This window comes from Podarcis gaigeae (assembly GCF_964106915.1).
Source record: "Podarcis gaigeae genome assembly, chromosome: 5".
NCBI classification, from domain to species: Eukaryota; Metazoa; Chordata; class Lepidosauria; order Squamata; family Lacertidae; genus Podarcis; species Podarcis gaigeae.
The window spans coordinates 80,290,153-80,309,860 of record NC_139681.1 but is presented as its reverse complement, the minus strand read 5'-3'; the positions used below and the strand labels follow the sequence as shown (position 1 = coordinate 80,309,860).

The 19,708-nt window shown below is 41.1% G+C and overlaps 2 protein-coding genes across 8 annotated transcripts in view; one reads left to right on the top strand and one right to left on the bottom strand.

Annotated features, from left to right (window-relative positions):
- Positions 1 to 1,750: 1,750 nt before the first annotated feature.
- On the bottom strand, positions 1,751 to 19,478 carry LOC310844515 (lysosomal amino acid transporter 1 homolog; the record flags this gene model as incomplete). Its single annotated transcript, XM_083738615.1, has 10 exons — positions 1,751 to 2,101; positions 5,033 to 5,218; positions 6,104 to 6,199; positions 6,841 to 6,965; positions 8,219 to 8,309; positions 9,503 to 9,632; positions 12,454 to 12,592; positions 14,732 to 14,786; positions 14,963 to 15,010; positions 19,416 to 19,478. The coding sequence occupies 10 exons, from the start codon at positions 19,476 to 19,478 to the stop codon at positions 2,003 to 2,005; spliced, it is 1,032 nt and encodes a 343-aa protein (XP_083594741.1). The 3' UTR covers positions 1,751 to 2,002.
- The window catches only part of VEPH1 (ventricular zone expressed PH domain containing 1), a 141,568-nt gene continuing 136,960 nt past the window's right edge, over positions 15,101 to 19,708 (top strand). For 5 of the 7 annotated variants that reach the window (XR_014564322.1, XM_083739366.1, XM_083739369.1 and 2 more), the window contains exon 1: positions 16,357 to 16,492. The gene's annotated coding sequence lies outside the window, so the exon portion shown is untranslated. Of the gene's footprint in view, positions 15,736 to 16,356; positions 16,493 to 19,708 lie in introns of those variants that run through there. The other 2 variants (XM_083739370.1, XM_083739368.1) reach the window with 2 other exon arrangements.

Genomic DNA, 19,708 nt, shown 5'->3' with positions numbered 1-19,708 from the left:
TGGTCAGATCACAATCCATGTGGTTCTGTGAATAAATGCCCTAGTAGATCTGGTTCAAAAAGTTAACCCACTGACTTAATTGGGTAGGCCAGATCAAAAAGCCAGGGCTTTTTTTCCCCAGCCGGAACTTGCGGAAACTCAGTACTAGCTCCTCTCATTTGGGCACCACTGGCATTGTAAGAGATTAAGGGAGGTTTTCATGGTGAGTTCTGGCACCTCTTTTTCTAGAAAAATAGCAATGACCGAAACAACATCTGTCTCCAAGTTAGACTGTACTGTACTCCCCCACCCCAGAAAATCAGATTCTAGCTAGAAAATCCATATAAACTTTGGTGTCCCCACCCCCCATACAGTGGAACAATTAACAAACATTGCACATGGTAAAATATGTATACAGTAAACACATGGACCTGATCCGCAGATGCAGCACCCAAGTGGAGAGGGATATATACAATAAATACTCTCTTTTGACTTAAAAACTGGACAGGGAAAGGAATATTCCAAGTTTTAAAATCCCACGAACCATGTGAGATGAAAAGATGTGCTCTGATGTCTTAAACTCACTTGGTTGCTACATGGGAATCATGTGATTCACAGGCAATAACTTTTTTGGTTGGCTGCAGGAAGAGTTGTTTCCTCTTTTGGCCTGTTTTTTTGGGGGGTCGGGCTGTAGTTATTTTGCATATGTGGAGAGGGGGATCTGAACATCACAATTTTTTTAATTTTATGAACTTTTGTTTGTCTGTTTCTTCATGTTCATATTTTTAATCAAGGCTAGGCATCAGATTGTGCCTGTTCTACTGTACTGTGTCCTTAAGGTGGCCCATCTCACACTTTGAGAACCTTAGTATTCCAAATGGTAATGCTGGTGGACAACAAAAGAGGTTATGGACACACTGTTAAGAACACATTCATGGAGTGATTGCCGAAGAAGGAGAAGGAGAAGGAGAAGGAGAAGGAGAAGGAGAAGAAGAAGAAGAAGAAGAAGAAGAAGAAGAAGAAGAAGAAGAAGTAGTAGTAGTACAGTGGTACCTCGGGTTACATACGCTTCAGGTTACAGACTCCACTAACCCAGAAATAGTACCTTGGGTTAAGAACTTTGCTTCAGGAAGAGGCCCCATTAGCGGGAGGCCCCATTAGCTAAAGTGGTGCTTCAGGTTAAGAACAGTTTCAGGTTAAGAATGGACCTCCGGAACGAATTAAGTACGTAACCAGAGGTACCACTGTAATATGTTTTAGACTGAGAATGACTGGTACTCCATCGAGTTCTATACTGTGCTACACAAACATGGGACCAAGAGCAAACCAGAGAAATTGTCATGGGCACACACCACAAACTATTCTATTTGCTGCAACTAAATGCTTCTTTCAGGTCAAATTTCAACAAGGAGCTTTGGGGAACCTGCGGTCTCCAAGGCACATTTGCATGTGCACTTGTGGATGCCACACTGATAACTCTTGAACTACCACTTCTCCCAAAATTCTCAAGAGTCGTAAGCATCTTAAATAATACAGGCTTTGTACTTGCTTTTCCAAGGAACAACTCAAGCATCTCTGTTGCTTTTAACACACTCACTGTTTCTAGTTCCCTAAACAAGAACTGACGGCCTCGACAGCACAATGGACAACCACAATGACTAAAGCCAGGATATCACTAGAATCACACTGTCACATAGAAAAGAAATGCAGCTCTAGATTGCAGGAATGAACCAAGTAGTTAAAAAGTAAATGAAATATTTGCAACTATGGATTTAATATTGGGGAAAAAATAACTTTATTCCTGGGATGGACAATCCCCTTAAGAGTTAGCTCTTCTTGAAGTCCAGTAACCGAAGCGCAAACAATATCCTGGAACTTTAACTTTGGCTTTCCCCCTCCTTTGTGATATCGTATCTGCCCAAGCGTAAGCACCTGATGGTGTGTTGAGTCTTTCATGAGCATCACCCCTCACTTAAGAAAAGCCTTCCAGACTTCAGAATGAAACGCTGCAAAAATATGGAGGTTAGGAATCTTCATTTATGAGCAGAGGTTCAACTTCCAAGGCCACCAAGCTGGGTCTTCTCTCCTTCCGCTTGCGATACAAAATAAACTGTGCAGTTATCTGGGTGTTAAAGTCAGGGAAATTATTAGTCACTTGAGACAGAAAGACAATTTATACAGCGATCGCTTTCGAGTTATGAGCAACAAAAGTGAATGTTTAAATTAAGCAGCCAGAAGGACATTAGAAGCATCCCATCAAGTCTACCGCTCCCACAGTAGACAATCAGATGCAGAGTGGAAACCCACAAGCAAGACCTGAGCCCAGAAGAACTCTCCTGCTCATAAACCCCAGCAATCAACTGGTATTCGGAGGCGAACTGCCCCCTTTACTGGACAAAATATGGCCATGAGAATTGTAGCCACCAATATCCTTAATTTCCATGAATTTGACTAACCCCCCTTTAAAGTCATCCCAATAACAGATGACCACAATTGGATATCATCCATCGTTAAGATTCAATTCAGACTTCACACAGGACACACAACAGAATAATCTGCACAGATATTTGTGGCCAGGGAATTGTGTGCCATTTTGCTCATGGAGAACTTTGTGGCTAGTGATTTTCAAGTCCTTTTAAGTTCAGTGCCGTAAAACAACGTTAGAAAATGGGCAAGAAACACACCGCCATGGTCACGGAAGTCAGAGGCAGATTTTTGAGAGAGAAATCCTCCCAGTGTTATGTTTCTAGCTAAAGCCAAATAGACCTGGACATGGTTTTCACTGCTGGGTGAATAAAATTTTTTTTGTTCAAACTGTGGCTAGAAGCCATACATTCCAGAAGGCTGCCAATAGGCAAAAACACCACAGCAGCAGGCAACACCGTTTTTGTACTACAGTGGGAATTATGGACTACTTCAAGCCTGTTAACTAGGATTCGTTTCAATTAAAGTAAGAATTAAAAGAGAGGGGCCTATGTGACCTCAGTTCTTGCGCATTGTCACGATTTGCCTTGGTTCTCCCGGTGCTGTACATATTCACAGAATGATGCACTAAATGTATCACAGGGCACATGCAGCTTCTTCTACACCAATACTGAGTGGGTTCCACCCCTTTTGGCACTTCTATTATTCTCCTGACAGGGCACACTTAAACACAATATTGGCTGATCTGCCACAGCCATGTTATCAAGTCTGCTTTAACTTATCAAAAATGAAAACCTAGCCTCCCAACCACCTTTGGTTAATTAACCTTTTGGTAATTATGCTAGCAGTTTATTGTTATCTAGTGGATAGGTCTAAACCACAGAGCCTAGGGCTTGCTGATCGGAGGGTTGGAGGTTCGAATCCCCGCGACAGGCTGAGCTCCCATTGCTCGGTCCCTGCTCCTGCCAACCTAGCAGTTCGAAAGCACATCAAAGTGCAAGTAGATAAATAGGTACTGCTCCAGCGGAAAGGTAAACGGCATTTCCATGCGCTGCTCTAGTTTCGCCAGAAGCGGCTTAGTCATGATGGCCACATGACCCGGAAAAACTGTCTGCAGACAAACGTCGGCTCCCTCGGCCAGTAAAGCAAGATGAGCGCCGCAACCCCAGAGTCGTTCATGACTGGACTTAACTGTCAGGGGTCCTTTACCTTTTACCTTTAGTGGATAGGAGATGGCTGTAATGCAACATTTAAAGCTCAAGGTGCAGCTCACTCAGGTTAAGTGAAACCCGTTGGATTAAAGTCAATATAACCCACTGAAGTCGAGTAATGTCACTGAACTGTGTTATGGAGTGGATTGTTAGACATACGTATTATTACCCTAGCAAACGAATAAAGTGGGGTGGAATAAAATGTTCTTTTTCTGGGTTTAAAGACTTGACAGTCCAGTCCTGCGCTTTAATCTGAACAAGTATTCTGATAGATAATGCCAGCTGTTTAAAAAATGTGCTTCTTTAACAACATTAAGGCTTATCTGAAACAATTCCTTTCTATATTAGAGTGGGCATGAAGCACATATATGAAATGTGAAGCCAACCACATTTCTACAATTTGGTGAAAAGATTCCTCCCCCCTCCTCTCATTCTGGAGCATTTTGTGTCATTTAGCAGATGGCTTTACAGACTAACCATAAACTTTTATCTGGGACAGAGTGCAATTTGCCAAACCAAAACGAGAAACAAACAGCACAGGCAAAGCCAATAAGGTGCAGCATTTATTTAATGAAAGCTTCCTGATGCAAATTATGCTAGAGACCCGTGATTTAAGGTTGTCATCAATTACTTATTAATCAACTTGTAACCACAAAACCTTATGGTAAGTGTGCTACATGCTATATAAAATTGTATGTATTTTACAGCCCAATCCTATGGAATGGGACTTTGTGTGTATACAGGGTAGCAGACGCAGGGCTCAATCGTATGCATGTTTACTCAGAACTAAATTTCAACTGTGTTCAGTAGAACTTATCTCCCAGGGAAGTGTGTACATAAGATTGCAGACTTAAACATTCTTCTTCCTTCTGACAGTTTTTCAAAGCCACACTTTCAAGTATAATCATACAGTATTTGGACAGATGGATGTGATATACCTTTTTGAATCCCATATAACAACAAATATAGGCTGAACGCATTCAAAGATGTGTTCTCAACTGAGCAAACTGAACAAATGTGTGTGCTATGATATAACAGCTGAATAAATAAAAATATTTTAAAAATATCCAGTAGCACCTTAGAGACCATCTAAGTTTGTTCTGGGTATAAGCTTTCATGTGCATGCACACTTCTTCAGATACATGAAAGCTTATACCCAGAACAAACTTAGTTGGTCTCTAAGGTGTTACTGGACTGGACAATTTTTTAATTTTATTAATTTATTTCAACTGCGTCAGACCAACGCAGCTACCTACCTGAAGCTAAACTTGGTGACAGGGTACCCTACTGAATACTGTTTCCTTACTACAGCCCCAAAGGCCTTTTCACCTAAAAGCTATTACTTCATCATATGCCTGCAAAATGCTATTTACCAGGAGGCTGCAGCGATACTAGTCATTTTCATCTGAAAAGGATACAAAAATATCTAAAAACAAAACACCAAAGCTCCCAATAAGCCAGGGGAGATGATGCCAGAAATAAAGATTTATGAGATGCTGTGTTGTAGGCATCTTTAAGACAATGCTTAGACCATAGGTACAGTTTCCCATCATGGCTAAAGCAAAAAGCAGGTAAGAGGTGCCTTCTGTGGATCTTCTTTGGAACTAAAAAATAAATGTAAAAGCAGTGTTATAGCAAAAGCACACATACTTTTTTCTTTTTCTTTACATGCATGACCAGAAATAAATTAGGAATCCTCTGATAACCATCTTGGCCTCTACATGTCTTTCTCATTGGCAACCTTTTAAGAGAAAGAAAGAAAGGAACACAGGAACAACTTTCTACTATTGGTTCATCTAGCTCCATACTGTCTACAGTGACTGGGATCAGCTCTCCGGGATTCCACAAAGGGATTCCCCCCAGCCCTACCAGGAGATGTCAAGAATTGAATCTAGGACCTTGGCATGCAAAGCAGGCTTTCTACTACTAAATACTTTCCTAAATTTACAGACCACTATGGGTTAAACCACAGAGCCTAGGACTTGCCAATCAGAAGGTCAGCGGTTCGAATCCCCGCGATGGGGTGAGCTCCCGTTGCTCGGTCCCTGCTCCTGCCCACCTAGCAGTTCGAAAGCATGTCAAAGTGCAAGTAGATAAAGAGGTACCACTCCAGCGGGAAGGTAAACGGCGTTTCTGTGTGCTGCTCTGGTTCGCCAGAAGCAGCTTAGTCATGCTGGCCACATGTCCCGGAAGCTGTTTGCCGGCTCCCTCGGCCAATAAAGCGAGATGAGCGCCGCAACCCCAGAGTCGGCCACGACTGAACCTAATGGTCAGGGGTCCCTTTACCTTTATAGATACAGCATCGTAAACCTAATAGGCAACCTATTAAATCTTTGTCACCTTTAGTGGAATTATAGGAATTTATTCAAATTAGCCTCAAATGCCGAATGATCCAGTGCTCCCAATCTCTGCAGCCGACCCCCCAACTTGATCAATAAATGTTGCATGTGGAGTGCACTGTCTTTAGAAATAAGTAATAAAATACTTACATTTTTATACAGCTGGGGAATTCTAGATCCCAAATAAAAGAGGCACGATATGTAGCCACACACAAATCCTGACATCTCAATCATGCCATGAGACTTCTGAAGATAACAAAACACACACACAGAGAAAAATAATAATTTCAAGATTGACAGAAGTTTAAACACAAAAGGCAGCATTGCCTCCTAACCTATGCACAGCAGTCAATGCAATTAATTAAAAAATAATTTAAATAAATGGGGAAAAGTAGTATTAGACTGAGTCTGCTAGTTAGCATTGGGGTTGTAACTACTTGGAAATTTTATACCACACTACCATCAGTGCAGGGACGAGGGCGGCGCTGTGGGTTAAGCCACAGAGCCTAGGACTTGCCAATCAGAAGATCAGCGGTTCGAATCCCTGCAACAGGGTGAGCTCCCATTGCTCGGTCCCAGCTCCTGCCAACCTAGCAGTTCGAAAGCACTTCAAAGTGCAAGTAGATAAATAGGTACTGCTCTGGCGGGAAGGTAAACGGCGTTTCTGTGCGCTGCTCTGGTTTGTCAGAAGCGGCTTAGTCATGCTGACCACATGACCCTGAAGCTGTACGCCAGCTCCCTTGGCCAATAAAGCGAGATGAGCGCCACAACCCTAGAGTCGGTCACAACTGGACCTAATGGTCAGGGGTCCCTTTACCTTTACCTTACCATCTGTATCAAGAACAGCACAAGCATAGTAATAAAATAGAAACATTAAGAAGTTGTACCTCACTTGTTCCTGAAAAAGTATTCTGGACTTGGTTCCGCAGCAGTAACGGACCAGGTAAAATCAAACAGAGTATGATGCACATCAAGACCCAGATGACACAACAGTTTTTCAAGTTTATGCCACCTTGAAAAGCAAATGAAAATCAGGGCCAACTAAGTACTTCATTCTTGCTGTTAAAGAAATCTAACATTTGTTTGTGATATACAGAGACATAATATGTGATACCAATAGTTTCAGGCCAGCATCTGAACTGGTGGCAATAGCATGTTTTTTTAAAAAAGCCAAACAACCCCCCCCCTCTTCCTTTCAAATGCCAGCCCCTCCCTCAAAACTTCCTCCCAAGCTTGGGGCCCTCTGGAGTGGATCCCTTAAAGTACAAAAGCTTGTCTATGAAAAACAGCTAAGCATTATTAGCAAATTATACAAGTAACTTGTTCTGCTGCACAGGAATGTCTAAGGGTAACTCTATCATGCTAAAAGTAGTAAACCATGGAACACAGATGAATGCAGGACAGTGCAATCCTATGTCAGTCTGCTCTGAAGTAAGCCTTACTGAGTTCAATGGTATTTTACTCAGTAGGGGGGTTTAGGATTGTAGCCTAAACCTGGGCATATTTTCTGGATTGATTTAGCAACCTGTTTACTATCCAGTCGTTATCCAGGATATCTATTTAAAATAAATGAGTCCCAAGCAGTGTTAGAAACTGACATATGAAAGCTAAATGGCACCTTAAACGTAGGTTATGGGAGTGACAACAGAATGTCCAGACAGACTTTTTTATAACAAGACTACAAAGCTGAAAATGAATGAACTGCAGCTAAAATATTATGTTCATTTTTCACATGATTTAGTCCTCATCTGAAGACTGCAAAAAAGTAAAGCCATACTTCCCCTGCCTGCCCCTCTAATATTCTTAAGAAGATCTCTTCTCCAGTCTTCTCCACAGAGTGGCTGGAAGTGGGGAGGCAGAAAAACGTCCCCCTTTCCTTCCACTGTGCAGTTTTAATCTGAAATCTTAGGTGCAGGACTGCACCCAGAGCTCAGAAACTGCTCACGCTAATGAAATTCCCTGTCACAAAATGCACCTAGAACAATGGGAGTTTCAAACGATGGTCCCAAGTTCTTCTTCCCTTGTTTAGTGCCAGGAGGAGAATGTGTGCGACTATCATAATTCAGTAATGCAACTTTTTCTAGAAGTAGGTGCATCCTAATTGCAAGAACATTTAGTGTTTAAGGCATCTAGAGTCTAAGCCATCTAGTGCAAGCATGCTATCTAAAAACACACCCAGGGTTAAAGCAGTTTCTAAGTGTTAAGAATTTGTTTTTAAAAGCAGCAGCAAATTACATCCAGCTGCAGTCTCCAATCAACACTCACATTTTGTCGCCTTCTGATTTTTTAGCTTATAATAGGCAAACTGGGATATCATAATAATGTCCATGTTAACGTAAAAGATGGCAGTGATTATCTGAAAAAGATGAAAAGAACGGTGCATACTTTAGTGCAAAACATCCAAAGTAGGCAAAATAGCAACTTTACTTATATCCCATTTTTATCTTTTATGCAAATCAAGGTAACAGGCAATAAAAAAGAATTCCAAACTTCTGTTGTTTGTGGTCCCTTTCCACCTCTTTGGGGGGAAAATTTGTCAAATGAAGGCTATGAAATGTGGGGCAAGGATTGACTATGTCCACATTGCTCCTTTCCTTCTGCGTATTCAGAAATCTATGGCAGACTGGGTGCCAACTTCCCAGCCTGTTGCAGCCAACCAGCCCCACTACACCATGTGGCCCAATCTCTTAAGGGAGAGAGTGTGAGGTGAAGGGAGAGCAAAAACCTCTTATGCTGAAGAAGAGCGGAGGTGAGAAAAGTGGCAGGAAGCGAGGAACAAGGATAGGAGGCCAGGAGGTTGGAGAGTACTCTGTGGGTTGTAGAGAGAAAGGGAGGGTTGCTACAGAGATGAACTTCAAAGAGATCTGTGTGTGAGAAGTGAGACAAAGACAGAGATAAGAATATAAGAGGAGGCATGCTGAACCAGGCCAAAGGCCCAGCAAACCCAGCATTTTGTTCTCTCATTGGCAACCGGATGGGAGTGAAGAGAGAAATAGAAGAGGGTACACAATGAAGCGTAAAAAGAAGAGGAAGGAAAGGTTAACAAAGGGGTTCAGATATATCTGTGGTGGTGCAGGGAGAGAGGGAAGAGAGCGCGTGCTATGGAGCATTAATAGAGGGAGCATTAATAGAGCACTGGCTTAAAAGAAACACTGAGTGAAAAAAAAATTGGGGGGGTCTTTTTCATGGTTAATGACTCCTGTTGAGTTGGTAAAATTAAAAAAAACACAGGCAAAATTGGCCTCAGGTCTCTACTAAGTCAGATACAGTCATACCTCAGGTTGAATGTGGTTCAGTTTGAGTGCTTTCGGGTTGCACTCTGTGGCAACCCGGAAGTAATGGAGCGTGTTACTTTTAGGTTTCGCCGCTCACGCATGCGCAGACGCTCAAAATGACGTCACACACATGCGGGGAAGCAGCAAAACATGACCCGCGCACGCGCAGATGCGCTGTTGCGTCTTACGTTCCATTCAGGATGTGAACAGGGCTCCGGAATGGATCCCGTTTGCATCCCGTGGTACCACTGTATTTAAAACTTGGACTACTTACCTGTATTGGAAGTTGATTTGTCAAGTAGCACCCAATAAAACTGGTGAGGTCTCCAGCAATCCAGCATAGCAGAAAGCCCAATGAAAGTGCTTGATCCACTTTTCCATTCCGATAGGCAACATACAGTTGACTGGGGGAGAAAAAAAATAATCCAAAGGATGCGCTGCATTTTACACAAATAAAATCTAAAAATAAGTGCAAACTGCAGAAGATGTGAAGTGGGCAGCCCCCAAGGAAGCTCACACCAAACATGTTCAAAACAGTTATAAGTGTTGATCATATTATGTTCTAATACTGCTCTGTTTATTTCTGTGCTGCTAATCATTACGAGTTCACTAGCTCAAGAAGTGTGGGGTTGGGAATTTTAATTAATAAATAATACATAAAATGAATAGCACAGTAATAGTTCTTACACTTTGCTAATCAGCCCTAATGAAAAATACACAAACGTAGCATACATACTAACAGCACAGAAATAAAGACAAGAAGGAGCTATGAGCAACAGCTTTTATAATGCTTCAGTTGTCATGCTCAGTAATCCTGAAAAAGTGCACATTCACACTTAAAAATGGCTAGGGTCACACAAAGCTTTCATAACAAACTTGAGAGCTTTATTCAAGCCTTTGAATTGTTAAACTGTTCATGGAGCTCATTACCAAAAGTGACCCTTAAAAAAAAATCCCACTCTACAAAAAGTGACATTTTTAATGACGACGCCCCTTTTGAGCAAAACCCAAGGGGCTCAAAGGCTTTGCAACACAGGTTTTATTCGGCACAAATTTCCAGACAGTTGGTTCAATAAGTTACAGGCTTCCCCAAGATAACAGACTTCAAAATGAATCCCACTTAACTTCAGCCATTTCCTCCCTGCTGGGAGAATTCCTTGCTCTGTTCCTGCTATTGCCAACCTACATACTTGAAATGAATGCACAGAGACTAACCAGCAATTGAAAGAGAAGCAATAAGTGGTACAATGGGGGCAATCCAGGAAAAGAATCAATGGGAATTTTGCCATTGATCTCAAATGGGATATGGATTGCTTTGAACAATTTCAACGCTCTGTAGGTTAGAGAGAACATTGGCAGAAAGCAGAAGGAAGAATAGGGGAGCTGCGGTGCTAAATATCTACTCAGAAGTAAGCTCCAGTGATATCAATGGGCAAAACACATTCTTCTTCCCCTCTCTTTCTTGGTATGTGATAATAGCTGTATCCATTTTCATTTGCTGAGCGAAGTGTTTTACAAACCTCCCATTTTCCCTCCCAATAAACCTGTGGTGATGGTCTCTGGTATTCCTGTTGTACAAGTGAGGAATTGAGAGAGTGAATTCATCACTGAATGAAATCTTTTTTGAACCTAGCCTTCCAAACCCAAGACTCTCTGCTCTATGCCCAAACTCCCATCAGTCCTGGCCAGCATGGCGACTGTTCAGGGAGGACAGGAGTTGCAGTCCAAAACACCTGGTGGGCATTTCTTACCCCTGGGTTACATCATGATACCAGGGGGGAAAGTTGGTTGCTCTTTCCCAAGAGAAGACTATCAGAGTAGGTGACTTAAAGCTCTTTTGTGACCTCTTCAGGTTCAACTAGCTAGATTGTTATACTTTGTTACTGCAAGTGATGTATGTACTGGGGAAACAAACTGCAGCACAACATTGTATTTAAGTTCCTGCCTGGAACCACAGGTGATGCGGAATTGCATACAGGTGCAGGCTGGTGGAAAGGGGGAAGCAGCACTTCTTCCTCTGCACTCAATGGTTGCCAGACAGGATGAAAGTTATACTCCAACAGCATCTTGAGGGCACCTGGTTCCAGAATACTATGTTACACACTCCTAGCTCTACTCTTTAGCCCCACCACATGTGGGTCAGTCTCCTTGCAGTCGGGGTGGGGGAAGCAACACAGGTGTGGCAGCTTGTCATTTGAACCAAACAACGGAATGGACGGAATACTGCCTCAGCCCAGTATACCTGAAGGAGCGTCTTCACCCCCCATCGTTCAGCCCGGATACTGAGGTCTAGCTCCGAGGGCCTTCTAGCGGTTCCCTCACTGCGAGATATGAGGTTAGAGGGAACTAGGCAGAGGGCCTTCTCACTAGTGGTGCCCACCCTGTGGAACACCCTCCCACCAGATGCCAAGGAAATAAACAACTATCTAACTTTTAGAAGACATCTGAAGGCAGCCCTGTTTAAGGAAGTTTTTAATGTTTTATATTTTATCGCTTTATTATTATTATTATAGAAACATAGAATCATAGAGTTGGAAGAGACCACAAGGGCCATCGAGTCCAACCCCCTGCCAAGCAGGAAACACCATCAGAGCACTCCTGACATATGGTTGTCAAGCCTCTGCTTAAAGACCTCCAAAGAAGGAGACTCCACCACACTCCTTGGCAGCAAATTCCACTGTCAAACAGCTCTTACTGTCAGGAAGTTCTTCCTAATGTTTAGGTGGAATCTTTTTTCTTGTAGTTTGGAACCATTATTATTATTATTATTATTATTATTATTATTATTATTATTCTGTTGGGGTCCACCCAGAGTGGCTGGGGAAACCCAGCCAGATGGGCGGGGTATAAATAACAAATTATTATTACTATTATTATTTAATGTACTCTGCCCTCTCCATTTAAGTGTGTGAAATGCACATGTTTCAATGATGCAGAGATCAAAGGAGAAGGGGGTGATGTGTTTTTATTTGCTCCAAATAGCAAAGATTAGCGTAAGTCACCACAACAGTAGAGTGTAGCAAGCTAATTTGTCAACCATCAAATATTGCTTTAAACAGGAGAAACATGCTGCTCTGGCATATCCTATTTATTCGATGCAGATAGGGACAGAAATGCATCAAAGAATGAACCTAAAAAAAAGAGAGAGAGGCAGCTTCTGAGAAGAGCTTCAGGCAAGATTACTCATGTATGAATCTGAGAAGTACTTAAAGATTTTAAACTCACGGTAGTGCAGCAAACAGAAAGCAGACAATGGAGATCAGGCCTATGACAACACTCCAATACTCCCACGCATTCCCGACACACTCTTCCAGGAGATGCCAAATCCAGGGTGTTCCATTTAGACACAATCTCCTATCCGCGACTGGGGAGATATTAAAAGCATGTGGAGGCTGCTGAAGAGCCATCTATTCAAGTTGAGGGATATTATTTCAGAAGTTGGCTCAGTTCTGAACCCCATGCAAATCCATTTACCAGTTCTGAATATTCTCTCTTCCCCTTCAAAGCTCCCACATCCAGATGGATGATTGGGTACAACAATTTGTTTCCAACCTCACAGGAGGGCCTGCCAAATTCAAAGAAAATAGAATACATCCAGCATTCATACATCAATTTAAAAGACAAATCCAGCTAATTATTCTATTTGGACACATATGAAAGGCAAACTCCAAAGCAAGAAAGAAAATTTAAAATATAGATGTTAACCCACTCAACATTTGAGTATTTTTATGCCAGTTGAAATGGGCCACTTTTCTATACTGGATCTCAGGGTGCAGTTTCTTAAGTGCCATTACATTTCTATCATAAGACAGTCGGAGAACTGTAAAGACAGTAATATAGTTGTACTGCTAAAGTGTCCACTACAGCAAAATTGTAATTTAACATTTCTCCACCTTTGAAAGAATGATACATTCATATATGGGATGTATTACTATAAATAAACAAACAACTGCATTAGAGTAACAGAAGGAAAAACAAGTGTTGAACTGTTTATAATGGTTTTCTTTAATATAATTTGCTACATTGCATATTGCGCAAATTCCATTTTATGTCATTACTTAACACTAATGACATGGGGGTGCAGTGGGAGAGGCTTCATATTTGCCTGGGTGCAGCAGTTTACTGATTGTATTTTTCATTTCCTTCCTTGCCCCCAAGACTTTTCATAAGCTAATAACAGAGGGATCAATCCATCTGGAAATTCTCCAGTACAAGCCCTGTTGAAGTAAACAGCAGCTACAATACTCTTGCATGGCTCATAGTCCAGTTGACTTGCTACTGTTACCCTAGTTTTAAACGTTAAATTGGGAGGCAATATTTGATGCAGTCAATATGACTTGGATGAGGTTTGTAAACTTGTTTTGGAATGTTTCAGTTTCTTCTCACTTACAGACTTCTTGTATATGTCTTCATGCTGTCTAAATAACGCTTCGATTAATTGTTTTTATTATTAAAACAATTAATCCTAAAGCAAAGAAAAAAAGAAAAAGAGAAGAAAAATGGTAGAACATTTGTGATGTGAATATGTACTACAGAACTAAAGAAATTAAAACTAAGCACCATATTCTTATATTGTTTGTTAAGTAATACGGAATAACTGGCAGTCACTGATCCCATGCTTGCAAGCACAGATATGGATACAAATTCCTCATCTGTGACGCAATCTTTTGCCAGACTAACTGTTAAGTACTGTATAGAGTGGTTCAAGGGCTTTAACGAGTAAAATTTATACAGTTATCTGCATCCTATGTGACTAATTTGTACTGCAAATTAAAGCTAGGATTTTCATCTAAATCTCCAGAGTTCAAGAATTTATTTAATAAAATATGAAGGTGCTTTGGAAGGTAACAGCAGTATGTCATGTTGCTGGTACTCACTAAAATTCACAAAATATTATGGAGGAAAAATATTATTACAAAACATTGGATACATTTGAGTCCTGTCTCTTAAGTGTAATAATTAGCACATATAGAACCATATGAAGGGGTGGGAAAGCAAAGGAGGGTTGCTGGTACAAGGTTGATTGGCAGCAGAGTGTGTTTAGCAGAAAAGAAAGATATAGCATGGGACTGTATCATTCTCTTGAGATTTTACAGCGTTAGCTGAGAATTACACACACCAATAGGCTAATCTCCATTCTATGCCCTCCATGAGTTGATTGCGAAGTCTTGTGCAACAAACCCCCTTTCCCCATAAACCAGACTTTTTGCAATATGGAAAGTGATGGGGGGGAGAAGGAATGTACTGGAAATTGTGGGACAAAGTCATCGGCAAACACAAAGTCATCGGCAAACAAATCAGAATGAATGCTTAATAAACAGGGCTTATGGAAAAACTGGAACTTAGAACTCGTTACCGAGCTGCTACAAATTAACCATTTGATCTACCCTGATCTACCCAAGGTGCCGCAACCCCACTTTTTAATCTAAAGGTACATAAAGTATCATCCCATTTTATGTAAACAAAGATAGCTACATATTTCCTTTCTACTTGACTTTATTACCTTTGTTCCTTTGAAAGTTTCCCCTCTGCCACGCATTAAAGGCATTGGCAACAACCTATTAAGGAAAAAAAAGCGCCACCAGACTGTATTATTTCCCTGGCTCTTTTCAAATTTGAAATGGAGACAAAGAAAAATCAAACTGTAAACAAAATCCAAGATAACAACCATAAAACTAAAAGACTAATACACTGGAAAAAAATCAATGCAATGCATTATTAAAGTAGAACTCACTTCATTACCTCGGGGCTTGCATGTCCCTGGGAGGCCTCTGTGGTAGCTCTAACAACACAACGTGGTACATGTTGGAGTATCAAACTAGCAGTTAATATTGTTGGGAATTAGCATCATGTGACCTGGAAGTGTGGGGGGGAGAGCACATTCTGGTTTAGTCAGTACTCAGTACTTACTGAAAGTATAGCTAAATATCTACAGTCATCTTGGGTAACTTGCTTTTCATGTTTAACCTAACGCATCAGGACGTTAACCAGCACCAGTTATTATAGGAAGCAAGCAGTTCAAAAGGAATTATACAGGTAAGCTGACAATCCTCAGGAGGCTGAAGGTCTGGCCTTTGGCCCCTTGCTGCACAACATCTCCTCTGGTGCATGTTATTCTGTTGTCTTTTGCTAGTTAACATTTATGCAACACCAGCCATTGTCAAGGAGTATGCTTAGTATCAACTAAAAGCTTTCATAGAAAACCTGTCAGCTGGTCAAGACACTTTTTGCCAAATGCTACACTTCACCTACACAGGGTCAGCTTCAAGGGCTTATCAAGCAGTCTGGAAATTCAAGACTTCTTGCTTTCGCTTCAATGCTGTATCACTTTACCTGGCAGGAAACCACATTTAACAGAAAGGTGCTTCTGAACAAGCTTAGGATTGTGCTGTTAAGAACAATATGCAGCTACACCAAAAACAGGCCAGAACTACCAAAATGCAAGGGGAGATAAACATAGAGAGGATCACTTCTGGTAAAGGGAGCATTCCTGCAGTGACATGGGTGGTAAGTAAAGACATAGATAGCTCTTAAAACTTTGGTGACACTGTGTGATCAGGATCATCCCACCACTTTTAAACTACTGTATTATTATTTTTTTACTGTGAATATAGTCCCCACCCCGCACCTGAAATAGAACATTGGCAACAGGATTGTTGCTATTATTATTATTATTATTACTACCCGTATTTACTTATCAAAAGATGCTGGAAAGGGTACATCCAGTTTAAGGGAGGGATGAGTGCACAGAGTGTCATTTAGATGTCAATAGTGTTGTGCGGATGGTGCAATAAATAAATAAGAATGCATGAGTGTACCTATCCCACAATAAACAAAGGCACCCAGAGGTGCTGGGATTAAGAAATTCTTGCTGGGTTTACATTTTTCACCTATTCACTGGCCTACCAGAAAAAAGTTAACGTCAACCTTTTTGGATGAACAGTGAATTATTATTTTTTGGGGGGGGATGCGCCTGCTTTCCCTTCTCCAAAGCTCCACGCATTCATTTGATCTTCTGAAGGAGCACCCAGGAGGTCAGAAAATGGGGCAGCAGGTGTAAAGCCAACCCTCCCTTCTCCAAATATCCCACACGCACACCCCGGTAGGGCTGCGTGTGAACAGGAAGAGGGGTGGCTCTTTACCTTTCGATCTGGTCCCGGGAAGATGCTAAACCCTCAACCCCAGCTGATTTGCGGGCGTTCACACGTTACATTCCACGAGGGCGGAGCCTGTGCGGAGAAAAGATGTCAGAAACAAAACATTTGTAAGTCAGTCAGTCAATCAATCAATCAATCCAAGCCGATGGAAGTTTCTGACAGTTGGTCCTAGACGCAACGGAGATTTCACCACAATGCCGTTTATTTTACACCCAGGAAGAGAACCGGGCTCCAGCTTTTGTGGAGAAAAAAATATTTTTAAAACTCCATTAAGCCGCTACCCCAGTATAGGAGAGGCACCCACCCCGCGAGCCGAGAGAGAGAGAGAGAGAGCGCCGGTCCCGGGAAAGGCTTCGTCGCAGCGGCCGAATCCGTTGCCGTTGAGCCGGGCTGAGACCGAGCGCGGCGAGGAGGGCCGGCAGCCCAGGCAGGCCTCTTCCTTCCTCTCCCTGCTGTCCAAGCCCGGAGCTGCGGGAGAGAAGCCGGAGATGGCGCCGGCTGGCCTGCAGCTCCCTCTGCTGACAGTTGGCTGCCTTCCCTGAGGGAAACCTCCGAGCAGGAGGAGGAGGAAAGGAAAGGCCGCGGGGCTCCGAGGGAGGAGGCGGCCTAGGGCCCAGCTCGGGTCGGTCGTCGTGAGGGGCTTCCTTTGGAGTCCACAGGATTGCAAAGAACGGCTGTTGTTGTTGTTGTTGATGATGATGATAATAATAATAAGTTTATTATTATTCTAAATTATTATTATGAATTATTATTATATTATGTTTTTATTATTATTATTATTATTATTATTATTATTATTATTATTGTCATTATTATTTCTCAGGAAAAATCTGAGGTGTGGAAATCTGGATGCCTCCAGCAACCTTGTCCAGTTGCTTCAATTCGCATCTGGACCCATTAGGATTTCTATTATGGTTCCACAATGGAAAATGCTTTCTGGTTCCACAACTGGTGTTAGCCGCCCTGAGCCCGGCTCTGGCCGGAGAGGGCGGGGTATAAATACAATTTATTATTATTATTAATTGAGCATGCTTTCTTTTCACCCACCTCCTCCACGCCTGCCAAAATTTCCCTCCCCTGTGCAATCACAAACAATGGAAAGAGTTCATCTAATTTTGCACTTGGAGGGCGCAGTTGTTTTGAACGTGGGTTACACTATAATACCGGCCTGAACGTGCTAGCCTACAAGCAGGGATCGCCTCCACAAAGTCATCTCCCCTGGGTGGAGGGAAGTTACACAAGGCTAGGAAATGAAGTAAGGCTAGTGGTTCTCCCGTTACCACCTAAATCATCTTTAAGGGACCCCCCCCCCCATATTTTACATATTTACCGTAGCTGTTTTGTATCTCTTCTACGTTGATCCTAATATATTTCGAATGCAATGTTTCAACACACGCAGTTGTATTTGTGATCCATGTTTCCCACTAGGCACTCATAGAAAAGAAATCAAACAAGCATCTGCCAGCACAAAATTGGCACTGGATGCCAGATTACTCTTTTTTTTTAATAATAATATTTATTAAGTTTTTGTTTACACAATAAAAAACATACATAATAACATAGTATTTTCCAATATCCACATTTCATTCTCATCTTTGGACTTCCTCACATCTCTTGTTCCTGCATCCTAAACTCATAAATTTTACTAGCAAATTATTAACTTGTTTCAATTCATATAATATATTTTTCCAATATTAAATCTCAGATTTTAGAATTTAAATCACTCTTTTGAAAACTTAGTTATAACAATTTATCCAAAATTTGTCTTTTCTTTCAATTACAATTAGATTTGTGTTCCTTGTAGCTAATTTGGATGCCAGATTACTCTTACTGCAGAACATGATACAGGAGTCCCGTGTTTTCAATAGTAAATGTAAGTAGGATTAGGTGGGGAAATCTACAAAAACTTTCCATCCACATTCATTGCAGGTATCCTGATTTCATTCCTGTTTATTTAGAACTGCATGTCTGCAAATTCAGTCGGACTTACTTTACTCGGACTTACCATGTGTTTAGGACTGAAATCTTATAGATCCTGAGTTGTTGCTTACTTTCCCGCTGCTTATTTCACCAGCTATATAGCTGCACTGAAAAGAAGATTGCCTTGTAGCCCTGCAAACTTATATCTGAAAAGTTGATCTGAAAAAGCCACTTGGCAGGTTTAGCCATAAAGCCACATATCACTTACCGGCTAGCTTGAGAAAAAGATACTTTCTGTGGATTGGCCTCAGAGGAGTTCTCCTAACTATTTTTGATGGCACTAGTTCTAGTAGTAACCTCAGTGAGAGAGGAAACCAATGTTCTCTGAGGTTAGCACAGGCTTTTCTGTTTCACCATGCACTGAGTTTTATATTTTTTTAAAAATATTTTTTTTAAAGTTTCAACAAATTTTTATCATAACAACACAAAACAACACAATAACAGACAAAACACAATATAAAACATACAAAAACAAAGAAAAGTATATAAGTTTAAATCTTAATTTCTTGTAGCTTACTTTCCCGACTTCCTCACACCTTCCCTTTCCGTATTCCAGTTTCTAATTTATTTTCAGCAAATCCTTCCACTATTTTGATTAATTTTAATATTGCTTATTTTCTTTTAAATTAGCCATTCCGCTACAGACCACTTATCTTCTAATCCCCCATCATTTTAACATTGATTAATTTTGCTATATTTCTTTACTTATTGCTCATAAAACATATTTACATATTCCTTTCAACTATGTCACTAATGCCGCACTATCTTCATGCACTGAGTTTTATAGTTCCTCAAACATATAACAGTCTGTATCACAATCCAAAATATTCATTAGCATCTTCTTTTAAGAATGGCTTGGATTGAACATTCAGTTGTCTATACATCTGCAAGCATTGCACATCTTTTAAAATTAACATCAACATGTTGAATGCATGTGCAAAGCTGCCTTCAGTTCTTATTAAAGAAATTCAGTGCAACAGTAGTACTATATATTACTTATTATGAATGAAGCAAGGCACCATCTAATAAATACAGTAGCTTTGCACTTACCGTACATACTACTGCCCTCTGCTGGGCATCTGCTTTGTCAATACAGTACTGTACACTGTACATAGTAACCTTGATGCCATCAGTGTGATGAATAACATCATGTGATAAATTACATTTACCATACACCATTAATTGCCTCACCTGCAGTTTTCTCACTAATCTGTCTTCACTATGAGTTATTATAAAAGCCAGAGCAATGTTGGAGTAGCTCCAAATTTTTATTTTTAAAAAGCTGCTGTGCCATAACAGTGACAAGTTTAAGATGTAATGGCTCCAGAATAGCCTTGTCAAAA